The sequence below is a fragment of the Morus notabilis genome, unplaced genomic scaffold, assembly GCF_000414095.1.
Source record: "Morus notabilis unplaced genomic scaffold, ASM41409v2 Scaffold1584, whole genome shotgun sequence".
Classification (NCBI taxonomy): Eukaryota; Viridiplantae; Streptophyta; class Magnoliopsida; order Rosales; family Moraceae; genus Morus; species Morus notabilis.
Window position 1 is genome coordinate 146,654 of NW_010366918.1, and position 15,955 is coordinate 162,608.

A 15,955-nucleotide genomic window follows, 5' to 3' on the forward strand; every position below is an offset into this window, starting at 1 on the left:
CACTCTTTCTCTCTCTAAAAGCCTTATTCCACCCATTAACGCTTCGTTATCGGTAGAAAACGAAGCAGAACTAGAAGAAGAAGAAGAAGAAGAAGAAGAAGCAGAAGATGAAGATGAGTATGATGATGATGATGATAGTGAAGCCCGAGAAGTTAAAATGATTGAGGATTTTGATGAAGAAGAAGAAAATGGCGGTGAAAAGGAGAGTGAGAAAATGGATAATGTGGGTCTGCATTCTTTGCGTGTGAAGACAACTGGGATGCAGCTGCCGAGCCTTACGGTGAAGGAGAAGAAGGAATTGGCGTCCTACGCGCATAGTCTGGGGAAGAAGCTCAAGTCCCAGTTGGTCGGAAAGTCCGGTGTCACTTCTAATGTCGCAACTTCTTTCGTTGAGACCCTCGAATCCAATGAGCTTCTTAAGGTATTTTCGTCACTAAAACATGTTTTTTGTTCTTGGGTTTTTTATCTTCAGGTTTGTTGTTGTTGCACTCCAAGTGCTTGACGAAAGTCCTCGTGGTTTTTTGAAAATATTCAAACGTTAGCCTGGTATTGCTAATATAAATATTGTGCAGAAAAATAAATAACCATAAACAAGTAGATTAACGCGGTTATGTATTTTTGTAACTATTTTTGAATATAGGATTAAAATTCCTGATGCCCGTCAATATCGTCCTTTTACGCGGGCTTACTTTTAGTTAATTCATGAGGTAGGAATGAAAACTGAAAAGTGAAGTGCATGTTGAATTTTGTGTTGTCTTATGGCGAATATGACTTGAGAGCTTGTTCATATATTCATATAAATTTCCTTGAGGAATGAAATTAGACCAAGATACAGTTTTCCTGCCAATTAGGCGGAGTTCTTAATGTCACAGTTAAAGGGGCATGTTGAATTCTGATTCTAATTAGCGTAAGATTCGTTGGAACTTGGCATTCCTGAGGAAATTCAAATTAGTTTTGTTTGTGATCCTTTGTAATATACATGTAGATGATACAACTAGACTTGAGTGCATCCCTTTACATTCTGAATCTCAATTTGGGTTTGCTCCAAGTTGTCTTTTTTGGCTCAAATTGCTAGAGGTTCTGTTATGACTGGATTTTGAAGACAATTCTTGTGTGCATTTTCGTTTTCTTATTTAAGTGATGTGTCTGTATTCTTTAAATGCAAAATGTACTGTACTTATACTAGTTTTGCTTGGTAAATAATGAAACGCGTTCGAACTGAAAGTTAACCTGAATTTTCAATTCAAATGGTGTGAGCAGATTAAAATACACAGGACGTGTCCAGGGGAGCTAGATGATGTGGTGAAGCAATTGGAGGAACTGACTGGTTCTGTGGTTGTTGGTAAAATTGGCAGAACAGTGATTATTTACCGGCCCAGCCTCACCAAGTTGAAAGCAGAGGAGAAAAAGCAGCAGTTTCAGAAGATTTTAATGAGGAGGAAACAACTCAGAGCAAGACCTGCATTTCCGGTAAAGAAACCAAGGAGATGAAACTCCCTTTTGTTGTGATTGCTTGTGTTTTTTTCTCTGTTTCCCCTTGTGCATTTGCATAAATTTTACCATGAACCTTTGAACTGAACCTCACGTAATCTTTTGGAAGTTTCAGACAAAAGGAGCAAGACCGAGATTGTCTGGTCGTGGTAGACGAGGAAGTAGCAGGGTTTAGGTGCCGTTAAAGTTACAATGATACTGTAATGAGCTGTAATGATACCGTTGAAGCCATCTCCTAGTATTCTGTTCTAGAGAGAGAGAGAGAGAACCTCCCCTAAGTGACTCGTGAATGTTGGCTTTGGTTACACAATCAAACTCTAAAGATTAGTTGACATATAGGGGGAAGTTCTTTTCTGGTATTGTTTTGTTTCTTCACATGGCAATGATAAATTCTGCATATGCTGTTTCTCTTACTATCGTCTCGGTAAGACCAGAAACAAAACTTGTCAATTTCTAGAGTTTGTCCACGTTTTACTCACCTTTTGCCTTTTTTTTTTTCAAAGGCATTCTTTCACCTTCATCTTAACATAAGAGTAACTAGTCTGACCGTTAAATAGCAATTTTTTAGAAGTTTTACCGATGCATTTCATTATTAGTTTTACTGATGCATTTTATTATTATTATTACTTTTATTTGTAAGCTGAATTCTCAATTCTTATGACATTTTAGAATCCTGAATTTGATAATCCTTCGCATTACAATTCAACAGATAATTGGTGGCAATTTATAAATGGTAATTAGAGAATCAAATATCAAAATTAAAAAGTTAAAGATTTAACATACCAACCATAAATTTTCAGTTGCACCTTGTGCAAAAGTCTTGGGAATTCCATTCATTAATTTATATCCGTTGGCTATTTATTGGATCACAATTACAAAAAAATTTACAAATTTAAAGTCCGCATCAAAAATTAAAAGTTCAGACTACAAATTGCCAAAAAATCAATAAATTAAAGGTGCATCAATGCCAAAGATAAAAAAAAATTTAAAAAAAATTAAAGGTCATTCTTTGACCTTAATTAAAGTCTGGCTGTTAATCTCACGTCGTATAAGCAATACAGAGACCAGCTATGTTTAATTCTGTTTCACGGCGTACGTCTGACAAAAAACTACAAAGAACAGAAACTATAACATAGGGCATACAAGAAACTTGAAGGCTGGTAACTGCATAAATTTTGCTATAAATTGGGATATAATCATGTATTTATCAGTTGCATTACAATTACAATAATCATTGATCTAAACAAATACCAGGTGTGTAGAATTACTAGGGACGTCTAGATGCAGTGCCTTGCATGAAAAAATGGCGACAACGACCTTATCTTTGGCCAATTGGGCATGTAAAACAACACGCCAAATTAAAACCAAGCACCACAATTAACAAATAATGATCTTCGATCTGTCTCAAGGTGGTATCACCCATCATCGCAGCAACCGCTCAAATAATCTTTAAACTAAACAGCTTTTAGTTTTTCCAGTTCATCGCTGGATGAATCTTCTCTGTATAGAATGCCTTCGGGAGATAAAAGGCGTTGAAGAGCGAGAAAAAACCGGGTCTAAAACATTAAAAAAAAAAAAAAAAAAAAAAAAAAAAAACAGAGGGGAAGAAAAACAAAATAAAAAAAAAAAAAAAAAAAAAAACTGAGTTAAATTTCCAATGGAATTTACAGGCGTAAACTGAACGAAAGCAGAAAATTGCAGGTTTTGGTGGGATTCAGATCTTACCCACTGAAATACTGCAAGTGCGCTCCAGCAGCCTGCCAAACCAAATCCTTTGCTGCTAGCAATCTGATAATAAGAAAACATGAGGGTAGTTTTACTCATTAACTCGAGGCAGATACTTAATACAACAGATCTTAAGACAAAGGGATTAGATTATTCTACCGTTAGTAAAAGTGCCCCAAAGGTAAAGCAGCCGCTCATTGACATACTAATAAACTTTAAGTCTCGTCCAGCCTGCAAAAGATACAAACAGATATCAAGATTATAAAGTTTGTGCATGTTCTTGTGTAGAAGGGTGCTCTAGTGTGCAATCAAATAACTGACCAGTGAACGAAAAATGAATCTGGCGCTATTTATTTTCTATTTTTGAAAAGATTATCTGTTTGACTTCACACTAATGGGCATAACCTTAAAATCCTACGATATGCATTACGGTGCTTAGCCTTGGCATAAACTTAAAGAACATAATGAAGCAGAATTCCAATGAGCAACAGTAACGAGAAGAATCCCAAATGAGTTTCTTGTCAATCTTCCAGAGAAAATGTAATGACAGATGAAAAGATAAGCTCCGAAAGAAAAATAGTCTTAAAAAAAACAGAGAGAAAACCGCACCAGCAATGTTCCCTCAAGGCTGTGAGTTGGGGGTGTCACAGATAAAGCCAAAAAGTATGGTACTAAAATTTTGTGCATCTGCAAAGATTATAACGAAATACCAAGTGTAAGAAATTCAAAAGCATTTCAACTAGAGAGGCATAATAAACAGTACAGTTATTCACATGAACAAGAAGAGTTAAAGAAACAGCAGAAGTAAAGGCAGGGTGATGATTAAAACAGAGCATCAGAACTCGACATGGAATTTTATTTTATTTTTAATTAGTAGTAGTAGTAATAAAATAAAAAAACACCAATCAAGATTTTGGAAACAATTGTGAAAAGAGGAATATTCATGAGGAAAAGCCCGAACCTCTTGTATGACCATCTGATCACGTGTAAAGATCTTCGGAAACAACCAGGGAATGGATGTTCCAACAATTCCTAAAACTAATCCAACTATGACTCCGATGATGACGAGTGATTTTAGCAGCATTCTTGCCTGTTAGATATCTTAAAATTGTGAGAATGTTTGAACAAATATAATTTTCTTTTTTCTTTCAACAACTGAAATAACAAAATCCAGATAGACTTTTGGCAGTTAGACATCTACAAAGCATCACAGACCTTTTCCAAACTACGTTTGACTCCATATAACAACTCAGGCATAAATGATTGTGCAGTTTGAGAAAGAGGTTCACCCCAAACAGTGCACATGCAGAACGTTTGAATCATGACCTACAGAAAATTGTCAAGTCAGCACTGCAAATGGTGATGGTGTTATACAGAAAAAAGAGCTATTTTTTTTTTTTATAAGAAAAAATAAGAGCTAACTGGGGAATAATAATACTCATGTAAAAGAAAACAACCTGATGAGCAGCCATGGTGATTGTGCCCAAGGATGTAGCAAAATATACAAGGATAGTGTAGAAAGCCACCTAAGAAATTAAAAAAAGTACATTAGATTTGTCGAAAATAACAAAAAAAGAGATCAGACACAGCAATGGGTCAGAACAATATGTAACCTTGGCCATCATTGTCACAAACACTGGAGCAGCAAGCGCAACTATATCCAAAAGCTCTTTGGGAGAGGGAATGGAGATGGCATATGCATTATATCCTTTCTTGTTTAGAGCTTCAATCATCATATATGCTGCAACAACCTAAAATTACCTTGTTAGTGGCCATGCTGAAGAAAACAAACCAAGTACTGAATGGAGCACATTCCTAGTATACAATGACAAGAACGAGATAAAAGATTAAACATCTAATTGTATATGAGCAACATGTTTCTCCAGCATACCTGTGATACCATCGTAGCCCATGCCGCACCAGCAATGCCGTAACCCAGAAAGATGCATAGGGCTATATCACCAACGCCATTTATAACGCTGGCCGCAGCCAAAGCCTTCAGAGGTCCCCAAGAATCTTTCATGCCAAGACTGGGAAGAAGAATAAAAACATAACAATACAAACTCATCCGAGTTTCAACTTACAAGTGTTCACAAATCTAAGGACATCATTAAAAAATAACTGTTAATAATTTTTACTGAGATCAAGATGCTGATTCCTAACACGTTTCTAATTAAAATCATTCCTTGCCTGAAATTTCTTCTCAACAATATATTCTAATTTGCAGAACTAAAAAGAGAAAAAACCTTAAGGCTTCTATGACACTTTATCAAGTAGAGTGACTTCAAAGAGAGACTGAAATTGTTACGGATGCCTTTGTGGGCAAGGCATATGAGAGATGTGGTACACAAGTCAAGCGCTAAGAATGGGAAAGAAGCCAAAGAATAATCTTATTTTTAGTAGTATCCTAATTAGGCAAGTCTATTTTTAGCAAGTATTCTAGTTTCCTATTTTCTATTGGAGTAATTTCCTATTTTCTAGGTTCCTATTTCCTATTTTCTATAAGAGTAATTTCCTATGTAACCTCTATTTAAGGGGACGAATTTGGAGTAATAAAAACAGAGAAGAATTTTGTTCTAATTACAGAGGTTTAAGACTCTCTTTCCAACGAGTCTAAGGTTAGGAGCTCCCTTCGACGAGTTCCAAATATTATTCACCATAGATTCTTCTCATGGCAAGAATTGCAACAAAGGAAGGGCTCCATCAACCGCAGTGGATTATCCCGTGAATCGTCCAGTGACCCGATCCATAACTCGAGAACGTAACAACTTGGTATCAGAGCCAAACACTATGAGTGATTCCAACACAAAGGACGAGTTGAGGGCTCTGTTACAGGAGATGTAGGAAATCAACGAAACAAGAATGGCAGAAGCCGAGTCCCGGAAGGAAGCAAGAGTCGCACAAACCGAGTCTCAATTGGGAAATCAGTTGCAACAACTGTCGCAACAACTGCAGGAACTTCTCATGAGTTCCAACCGAAACCGCAGCAAGGAGTCCGATGGAGGTACGAGCAGCAGCAACCGTTACGGGAACCACCACTACAGAACGGAAAATCGATCAGAATCACCAACAGGGATGGGAGTGGTGCCGTGGTACACAAAGCTTGATTTTCCAACCTTTGGTGGATAAGAGGACAGGTTAATATAGTTACACAGATGCAAGAAGTTCTTTTCCAATCAGCGGACAGCGGAATTAGACAAGGTTGGTTTGGCAGCTTTTCACATGTTGGGTGAGGCGCAATTATGGTATTATCAAATCGAGCAGGAGGAATCGAATATCACGTGAAGGGCATTCAAGGAATACTGCACTTTGAGATTTGGCCCACCACTACACGGTAACCCTTTAGGAGAATTGGTTAATTTGAAACAAACAGGAACGGTGGAGGATTATCAACGCCGATTCCAAGGGCTGTTGGCACGTGCTAATACAGTATGAGTGGATCAGCAAGTAGACTTGTTTACTGTAGGATTAACAGACTCAATTAGGCTTGATGCGGAGATGCAAAATCCCCCAAACCTTGTACAGGCAATGAATTTGGCACGGGCCTTCGAGAAGAATCAGCAGCTAGCAAAAGTGGCAAGCATGCGCAGAGGACCTTGGCAACACATGGGCTCGAACACTAAAAGAAACCACATAGCAACACCGGTTCCCTTTTCCGCTGCTAAAAGCAGTTTCGGGCAAGGCGGGGGTGACGGTGGTAGGATCAAGTCCAAGTAGTACGACCCCTCCTTTTATTAATAAGTTGACTCGTGGGGAGATGATAGATCAAAGAGCTAAAGGTCTCTGTTACAATTGTGACGAACCATATTCATTCGGGCACCAATGTAAAAAATTATTTTGGCTGGAGGTAGAGTATCATGAAGACATGATGCTGGAACAAGACGAGAATAAGTGTAACACCCATTTTTCTAACTGATAAAATTCCTAGAAATAAACATTAGGAATTAATTTGAATAATGTTATGGTATTATAATTAATTAATTCTAACATCACGTTGAGTTATATTTTACAGGTGAACGCGACGAGAACTCGAGGTGCTAAGAAAAAATTCATGCCATTTTATAGAAATACTATATGTGTTCATTTTTTTATTTATGATTTGATAAATGTATATATGTTCATGATATGATGTACTTCATGTTATAATGCATGGAATTAAGGGCCCGTTTAGTTCGCTGATTTGAGTTTTTAATTCGAGTTGAGATGTGACTTTATGTGAGAGCTTTTTACTGTAGCAAAAAAGTTATATGTGACTATTTCTGAGAGTTTTTTACTGTAACAAAACTCGAATTCTAAACTCGAATCGGTGAAATGAACAAGGCCTAATTGTCTTAGGAAAATTCTAAGTTTTTCCTTGATTTTTCTTTTTAGACAAAAGAACTATTTCCATGATATTAATTTCCAACTCTATTTTGGACCTTTAAAATTATGAAATTACTCCATTAGTTTATACAAAACTATAGAGCCTTTCATAAGCTTTCCAACGCCTTCTCATTTGCGCAAGCCGGACATCGGAATAAGAAGATATGGCCAGTATACCATCCGGATATCCAGCTGTCTCCGACCAGGTTACTGCACGCGAACAAGAACGGAAATTCTAGAAGCTGACCTAACTCTTTTATTTGCCTTCCACACGATTTTACACCCTAATGACAGCCATTCCCCCAGCTGTTAAGGAGTGATTTAATCACAAAATTAATCCCCAATTAATATTAATCCCATTTAATTTTATATGATTTATGAGCTAATAAACATTTTCAAGCTCTTACTCTCTCTTCCCCTCTTTCTTCTTCTTTCTTTCACGTCCAAGAACACCACAATAGAGAGCCTCCAAGACCAGCCATCAAACCTCCATTATTCTAACCCCTTTTTGTAAACCTTTGGTTCTTCTAAGCCACAATCAAGAAGATTTCAAGGTATGTTCCATATCTAATTTAGTATTCATGGTTATTAGGTGATTTTCTTTGGTGTTGGGTGCTAATTTAAGGAGATAATGAATAACTTACTTTGGTTGAAGATTGAGGGATGATATATGTGATTTAGGTGAGGTTTTAATGTTCATGGCCGTATGTTTTATTTTTGGGATAATCATGTATGACACGGTTATTGTTTTGAGTATTTTGGTGTCTTCATAATTTGATAAATTCTAGAGATGCATGTTAGGAATTATGTTATTTTCTTATATTGTTGTTTCCTTTTTATGTTATAAATTGTGATTTCATAGAAACATGAGTTAGCATATTATTTTTGGATTCGTGTTGCTATGTGAATTTTGATGGTCATATTGATGTTTCTAGTTCGCTTTGCCATGAGAATTTTTATAGAATGTGTAATTTGAATGTTTTAGGAACATGTCTTAGGGCCGGTTAAAGTATACATAGGGTTGGAATTGATTTTATCTTTAATGAATTTATTTTGGTATTTTCGGAGTTTACTGTGCTGGAATTTTTCAGCTAATATGATCTGAGTTTAAAACAGTGTTTGAGGGACCAAACGAACTCCGTTTTTAACAAATAAGGTGTTGTTGGAAAGATCTTAATGTCTATTTTCATTTGGCACCAATTTCAGATCGTTTTGAGTTTTCTATGATTTGTTATGAATTTTTAAAGAGATAAAGGTCAGGCTGTTAGTTTTTGTAAGATTTGGAAAATTGGTGTAATTATTGGGAATTTTTATGTCTTGATGTTAATGAATGGTGAGAATGGTATATTAGATGATGTTTTAAGGTGATCAATGTTTTTTATGAGTTATTAAGGCTTTTTAGTAATCTTATTCATGATTTATGGCATGAACGGTTCTAGAGACGAGCATCCGAGGACCTCATTCGTCGCGTCACCGTTGTGAAATTTTAAAAGGTTAAGTAAGGTGCTCATGTAAGTACACTCTCACCTGCAACATGAATTGAAAAATTGAGAAGCATATGATTTTGATGTTTATGATGATGTTATGACACCTTTAATATTTTATATGATGACGTTTGAAGAAAAATGCATATATGTATTTTTATGTTTTTAAATGGCGTTGTACACCCTTGATGGTGACCGGTGAGCGGTCTTATTGCCAAGATTGGGTATAAGATTTGCTACCCCATGCTTTCCGTGGCTAACGCGCTATGATGGTACAACGTCGGACCCAATATATGATGAATTTTAAAGTTTAAACATGTTCAAAAATAATTATTCTCATGATGATGTTTATTGTTGATGAATAAAAATGTTCATTTAAATTTGTGAGAATTAAGTGTCTTACTAAGCCCTTGCTTATATAAGTTATTTCATGTTACAGACAATCTAAAGGATAAGATGTTGCCATGGAGAATCTTGGAACAAATGCGAGCGGTGCGTGATAGGAAAACAGGAGAAACAATCATTGAATGAAAGTGCTTAATGTTAAACAAAGTTTTTAAATTTATATTTTTATTGTTTTGAAACTTTGGTTTATTGTGGTTTTAATTTGAAGAATACTTAAGATCTTTTTTTTAGTTTATTTTACGGTATGGATTTTTATAAATGAGTTGAACCTAAAGATTACTTTTCTTTGATGAGGTTTAAAATTTTTAAAGTTATAATATGTAAAAAAAATTTAAGATTTCTTCAAATCATTCAAAGTAAAGTGTTTTAAGCTTAACTATTTTCCGCATTTTTTTAGAGGTAAATGTTTGAAAGTTAAGATAACTGTGACGGTCTGTGAGGGGTTGTTACAATAACCTGAAATATCCTTGCATGCGATCACGGGCCAACAAAATGCTCGAACTATGCAATTGCAAGCAATAATGGAGGGACATCTTGTATTGGGGTTAGTGGATTCAGGAAGCACTCAAAATTTCATTAGTGTGACAACAGCCCAACGCCTCGGAGTGAAGGTCCAACCTCAATCTGGTTTAAGTATATCGGTGGCCAACAAAGAAGGTTTTTAGCAAGGGAATATGCCAAACGCTGCCATTTAAAGTTGGTAATAACACTTTTATTGCTGACTTCCTTGTTATTCCTTTGGATGGATTTGATATTGTTTTAGGAATTAAATGGCTCCAAACTTTGGATTTGATATGGGATTTTGTCTCTCACTATGAGCTTCGCGTCGGGTGGAACAACTATCACTCTTCAAGGGCACCAGAATTCCAATAAGGTTCGAGTTCACTTACTACAGGAAACAACGGAGCCGCCGCAAATTGGATCAATTATTGGATGAGTTTAGTGATTTATTTCAAGAGCCATCCGAGCTACCTCCTCTTCAGAATTGTGATCACCGCATCTGTTTACAGCCAGATTCCGCTCCAGTGGTCGTTCGTCCCTATAGATATCCACACCTACAAAAAGATGAGATAAGGAAGCAACGTGAACAAATGCTCCAGCAAGGAATTATTCGGCCTAGCAGGTCACCCTTTTCTTCATCGGTGTTGCTGGTTCGTAAGCACGACAGAACATGGCGCTTTTGTGTTGATTACAGGGGGCTTAATGCTAAAACGTCAAGGATAAATTTCCAATACCACTGGTGGAGGAGCTGTTAGATGAGCTAGATGGGTCCAAATACTTCACCAAACTAGATCTTCGATTAGGATACCATCAAGTTCGCATGGACCCGGCCGACATTGAGAAAACAACCTTTCGAACCCACCATGGCCACTTTGAGTTTCTAGTGATGCCATTTGGGCTGACCAATGTACCGTCAACCTTTCAGGCCCTTATGAATGAGGTATTCCAAAAACACTTGTGCCAGTTTGTCCTTGTATTCTTTGATGATATTTTGATTTATAGTAAGACATGGGATGATCACTTACTCCATGTTAGAGTGGTATTTGAATTGTTGCGTGCTCACCATCTTTGTTTGAAGAAATCCAAATGCTCCTTTGGGGAACCCCAAGTAGTATATCTCGGTCATGTTGTGTCTACTGCAGGGGTCTCGCTGGATACAAGTAAGATTCAGGCAGTTTCCGATTGGCCTCAACCGCAATCCGTTAATGCTCTATGAGGATTCTTGGGATTGGTAGGTTACTATCGCAAGTTCATTCGGGAATATGGTCAAATTGCAACTCCTTTGACTAGTATGCTCAAACAAAATTCCTGCCAATGGACTGATGAGGCATTGGCTTCTTTTAATGCACTTAAACAAGCCCTTGCTGCTGCCCCAATTTTGCAGCTACCTAATTTTGAAGATGAGTTTGTCGTGGAATGTGATGCCTCCGGAAGCGGTATTGGTGTTGTCCTCCAACAACATGGGCATTCCATTGCTTTTTTCAGCCGCAAAATAGCTGCTAGACACTTCAAACTTCCCGCCTATGAGAGAGAATTGATTGGGTTGGCAAAGGCAGTGCAGCATTGGCGCCCTTATTTATGGGGCAGACCTTTCCTTATTCGAACCGACCACTATAGCTTGAAGTATTTGTAGGAACAACGACTCACAACTTCTCCGCAACAACATTGGATAAGCAAGCTCATGGGGTTTGATTTTCGTGTGGAGTACAAGGCGGGGTATCTAAACTGAGCTGCGGACGCGTTATCACGTCAAGAGGATGATGAGGGCCTAATGTGTGCCATTACCCAACCTCGGGTGTTATTGTTTGATGATGATATAAGGGCCGAAATTTAGAACACATCTCTCCAAGAGCTGCAAGCTCAAGTGGAACGTGGGGAATTGAGTGATACTTGGTCGCTGCATGATGGGCTCATTTTCCATAAAGGCCGAATTTATTTATCACCAACCTCTCCCTTAATTTCTTCTGTATTGTCAGGTTTCCATGATAGTACCCATAAAGGTGTCCAGAAAACTTTACAAAGGGTGTGCAAGGATTTTTTCTGGCAGGGCATGAAGTCGGCAATTGGTGATTATGCGGCAGCTTGTCCCGGGTGTCAGCGCAACAAGGCTAAGCATTTGAGGCCCGTGGGTTTACTTCAGCCCCTCCAACTTCCTACACAAGTTTAGGCTGACATTTCAATGGATTTCATTGATGGACTGCCAAAATCATGGGGCAAAACAGTCTTATTTGTGGTGGTTGACCGGTTTTCGAAATATGCCCACTTTCTACCCATGGCACATCCGTATACGGCTACTAGTGTGGCCAACGTCTTCTTTGAGCAGGTGGTACGATTGCACAGTTTACCTGAATCTATAGTTTCCGATCGGGATGTTGTCTTCACAAGTAATTTTTGGAAGGAGCTTTTTCGATTGTGTGGGACAAAATTGTCTTTTTCTTCGACCTATCATCCGCAAATTGATGGCCAAACGGAGGTGGTAAATCGAACAATTGAAATGTACTTACGTTGTTTTGTAGGTGATCGGCCTAAGAGGTGGATGGATTGGATCCCTTGGGCTGAATATTGTTATAACACATCCTTTCATACTGCTCTTCACACATCTCCTTTCAAGGTTGTCTATGGACGGGATCCACCCCAATTATTATCCTATGTGGCTGGTTCTTCTCGAGTTGACGCGGTAGATCAAGCCTTGCTTGACCGGGATTCGACTTTGCAAGACGTTCGCTCTAGACTTCAACAAGCTCAGCACCGCATGAAGGAGTACTATGATAAAGGCCATCGCAACGTAGAATATGCTCCTGCTTCACTTGTTTGGTTACTATTACATCCACATCAGCAAAAGTCACTGTCCCGAACGCTTAATTATAAGCTTTCTCCCAAGTTTTATGGGCCTTTTAGAGTGTTGCGCAAGGTAGGGCAGGTTGCATATCAATTGGAGTTACCTTCTGATAGTAAAATCCATGATGTCTTTCATGTTTCCTTGCTCAAGGCCTTTCAAGGGGAAGCTCCAGCTGTTCCATCTCCTCTACCGCCTATGGAGGATGGCCGAATCATTTCTGTTCCTAGTTCCATTATTCGCTCGTGCCTCAATCGTGGCAATTGGGAAATCCTAGTTCACTGGGCTGGCTTCACTTCAGCAGATGCTAAGATGTTGCTCATTTTCGCACTACTTATCCAACTTTCGAGCTTGCGGACAAGCTCTTTCTCTGGGAGGGGAGTAATGTTACAGATGCCTTTGTGGGCAAGGCATATAGGAGACGTGGTACACAAGTCAAGCACTAAGAATGGGAAAGAAGCCAAAGAATAATCTTATTTTTAGTAGTATCCTAATTAGGAGAGTCTATTTTTAGTAAGTATTCTAGTTTCCTATTTTCTATAGGAGTAATTTCCTATTTTCTAGTTTTCTATTTCCTATTTTCTATAAGAGTAATTTCCTATGTAACCTCTATTTAAGGGGGACGAATTTGGAGTAATAGAAACAGAGAAGAATTTTGTTCTAATTACAGAGGTTTAAGACTCTCTCTTTCCAACGAGTCTAAGGTTAGGAGCTCCCTTCGACGAGTTCCAAATATTATTCACCATAGGTTCTTCTTGTCGCAAGAATCGCAACAAAGGAAGGGCTCCATCAACCGCAGTGGATTTTCCCGTGAATCGTCCAGTGACCCGATCCATAACTCGAGAACGTAACAGAAATGTTTTCTCAAACTTCTATTATTTGAATTGTCAATCATAATAATTATCTTTTTTTGAAACTTATGCCGGGAAGAGATAAATAACCTTGCACTTTGAGAAACCCAACCAACAAGAACAGCGGGCCATGCCAAGCCTCGAATCTACCAATAGAAAATAATCTCTTCAATTGTAAGCCATCCACACAAATTATGCATAGGAGTGTGCCATAAATGAAAGCAGTGAAGTACACAGTGTTCAAAATGACTGCCAACCAAAGATAAGAAAATTGGAATATTTGCTCTGTGGTGCAGTCAATCTGATGTTCTGAATTGTTTTACGGCTTCTCAATTACTAAGGACAAGAAAATATTGAGATGCAGAACCATAAAAACAAGATATTATGGACAAATAAAATGTAAAAATACCTGAGCATAGGTGTTTGCTGCAGGTACAACATGTGAATTCTTTGCCCCACTAAAAGCTGAAAGCAAAAGTAGTTCATTTATCAGTCACTGGATTGCCTACCTAGGGAACATCAAAGAGTCAGCTAATGACCGCTTAACCAAACATAATCAAGCGCTCAAGTGAAACTATGACCCAGTTTTATTACCAGTCAGAGCCCATGGACCAAAAAATCTTGTAAACAAGAGCATCAAGGAGCCACAAGCCAATCCAACAAAGAGCAAAACAGATATGTGATGTTGCACTTCTTTCTTATCCTGGAACAATAATATATGGTCAAACAATGGAGCACACAACATGGAAAAGAAATTTGAAATATAAATCTATAATGTCATATGTTAAAATCTAGCACAACAATGCATTGTGGTGCTAAGGTCTAAACATCCAAAAGAACGTTGAAAAAAGAGTTAACAATGTCTTAACAAACTCCGAACCCATGTACCCATCAGGTGAAGCTATGATCTCTATTAACTTACACTGACAACTTTGTGAATGGACTAAGATAATCTCTCATTTTACCTTCAAGAAACCAGTCATGTCCAGTAGAAATATCTTATATACGGTATACAGAAACAATCAGGAAAATAATTGACAATAAACAAGGAAGAATATTTTTTCCCATTTAAGATTGATCTGCTATCCCAGCTCAACCAACGTTGTGAACTTGTGAATTCACTGCAAACCATGATCAGGACTCAAGAGCAAAACTACTAACTTTCTATGACTGCAGAGGAGCGACGTGTGAAACTACAAACTTTCTATGAACACAGTGGTTCGGCATGTACTTAGCTCGAACCATGGAATTGTTCCACGCAAAGGTGGAACTAAGGCCTAACCATGTAAATTTAAAAACTCACTTTACAAGGTTTGGCCTAAATTTACTTAATTCTATTAAACAAAAGAATTGAAACAATACTAAAAATTGATTATTTTGTTATTTTCTTGGAACCCTCATAGAAATAACAAAATCTAAGATTGAACGATAACAATGATTAAAATACTTTACTTAGACAATAAAGTTATACAATTCTTTAAGAAAATGATTTTTATCGCACAAAACAAATTTAAGTTCGTAAGTCCAGGATTGAACTATCATGAAGGCAAGACTAGTTCCAAACCCAAAAGAGAAACTAACCCGTTTGGCAAGTGCAGTGGCAACCATATTGGAAGTAGCAATCGAAAGAAACATGAACACATAACTCAAGTTATCGCACAAAACCGTTCCCGGCCCTGCACAAGATCAAACACTTCTTTAATATCTCAAATTCAAAATTGAGGAATCAAAATCCAAAAAAAATCGTAAGAATTAGTCAATTACCTAAAGCGGCAAGCTCAAGGGAGCTTCCTTGTCCAATAACCGCCGTGTCGATAAGACTCATGAGCGGACCGCAGATCCAAAGGCCCGTGAGCGGTCCGGTGAACATCGCGATCTCCTTCATCTGGCTCCACATCCCTTGACTCACCAACTCTTCTCTCTTCACCTCCACAATTCCTTCCTCTTCTTCACTTCTCTCATCGAACGCCGTCGACGGAGGATAATTAGTATCGATATTTTCTTCGCCGAGAGATCTCCGATCATCGACGAGACTTTCTCGGCCGGCGCCGCCGCAGCCAGGGACGAAGCGACACCGTCGGGAGGAGAATCGCAGACCAAGAGTGCTCGAGAAACTGGGCGAGAAAGTCAGAGCTGGATTGTTGAGGTTGAAGGAGGTCGGAGTTCGGGAGTTGAGCTTGAGCCTAGGGTTTAGGACTCGGAGGACTGGAAGTTGAAGTTGGACCGCCATTTTTCTTTTCCGGTAAAATGGGGCAGAGAAAGAAAACTCTGCCCCAGAAAATGGAAATGAAATAAAAAGA

At 38.2% G+C, this 15,955-nt stretch overlaps 2 protein-coding genes across 3 annotated transcripts in view; one reads left to right on the plus strand and one right to left on the minus strand.

Moving 5' to 3' along the window:
- Positions 1 to 2,012, plus strand: part of LOC21391805 (guanine nucleotide-binding protein-like 3 homolog) — a 2,434-nt gene extending 422 nt beyond the window's left edge. Inside the window, exons 2-4 of one of the 2 annotated variants that reach the window (XM_024174328.1) lie at positions 1 to 421; positions 1,261 to 1,470; positions 1,601 to 2,012. In XM_024174328.1, the coding sequence (XP_024030096.1) occupies positions 1 to 421; positions 1,261 to 1,470; positions 1,601 to 1,666 (697 nt within the window). In that variant the 3' untranslated portion in view covers positions 1,667 to 2,012. The remainder of the gene's footprint in view (positions 422 to 1,260; positions 1,471 to 1,600) is intronic. The other variant, XM_024174329.1, reaches the window with a different exon arrangement.
- A 510-nt stretch (positions 2,013 to 2,522) lies between these two features.
- On the minus strand, positions 2,523 to 15,940 carry LOC21391806 (protein DETOXIFICATION 46, chloroplastic). The gene is made up of 14 exons (XM_010111462.2): positions 15,420 to 15,940; positions 15,237 to 15,331; positions 14,250 to 14,358; positions 14,065 to 14,120; positions 13,746 to 13,801; positions 5,108 to 5,246; positions 4,830 to 4,967; positions 4,674 to 4,742; positions 4,432 to 4,542; positions 4,178 to 4,306; positions 3,826 to 3,903; positions 3,376 to 3,447; positions 3,217 to 3,279; positions 2,523 to 3,047 (listed from the first exon to the last, which is right to left on the minus strand). Exons 1-14 carry the CDS (start codon positions 15,883 to 15,885, stop codon positions 2,946 to 2,948), a joined length of 1,683 nt encoding a protein of 560 aa, XP_010109764.2. The 5' UTR covers positions 15,886 to 15,940; the 3' UTR covers positions 2,523 to 2,945.
- Positions 15,941 to 15,955: the final 15 nt, after the last annotated feature.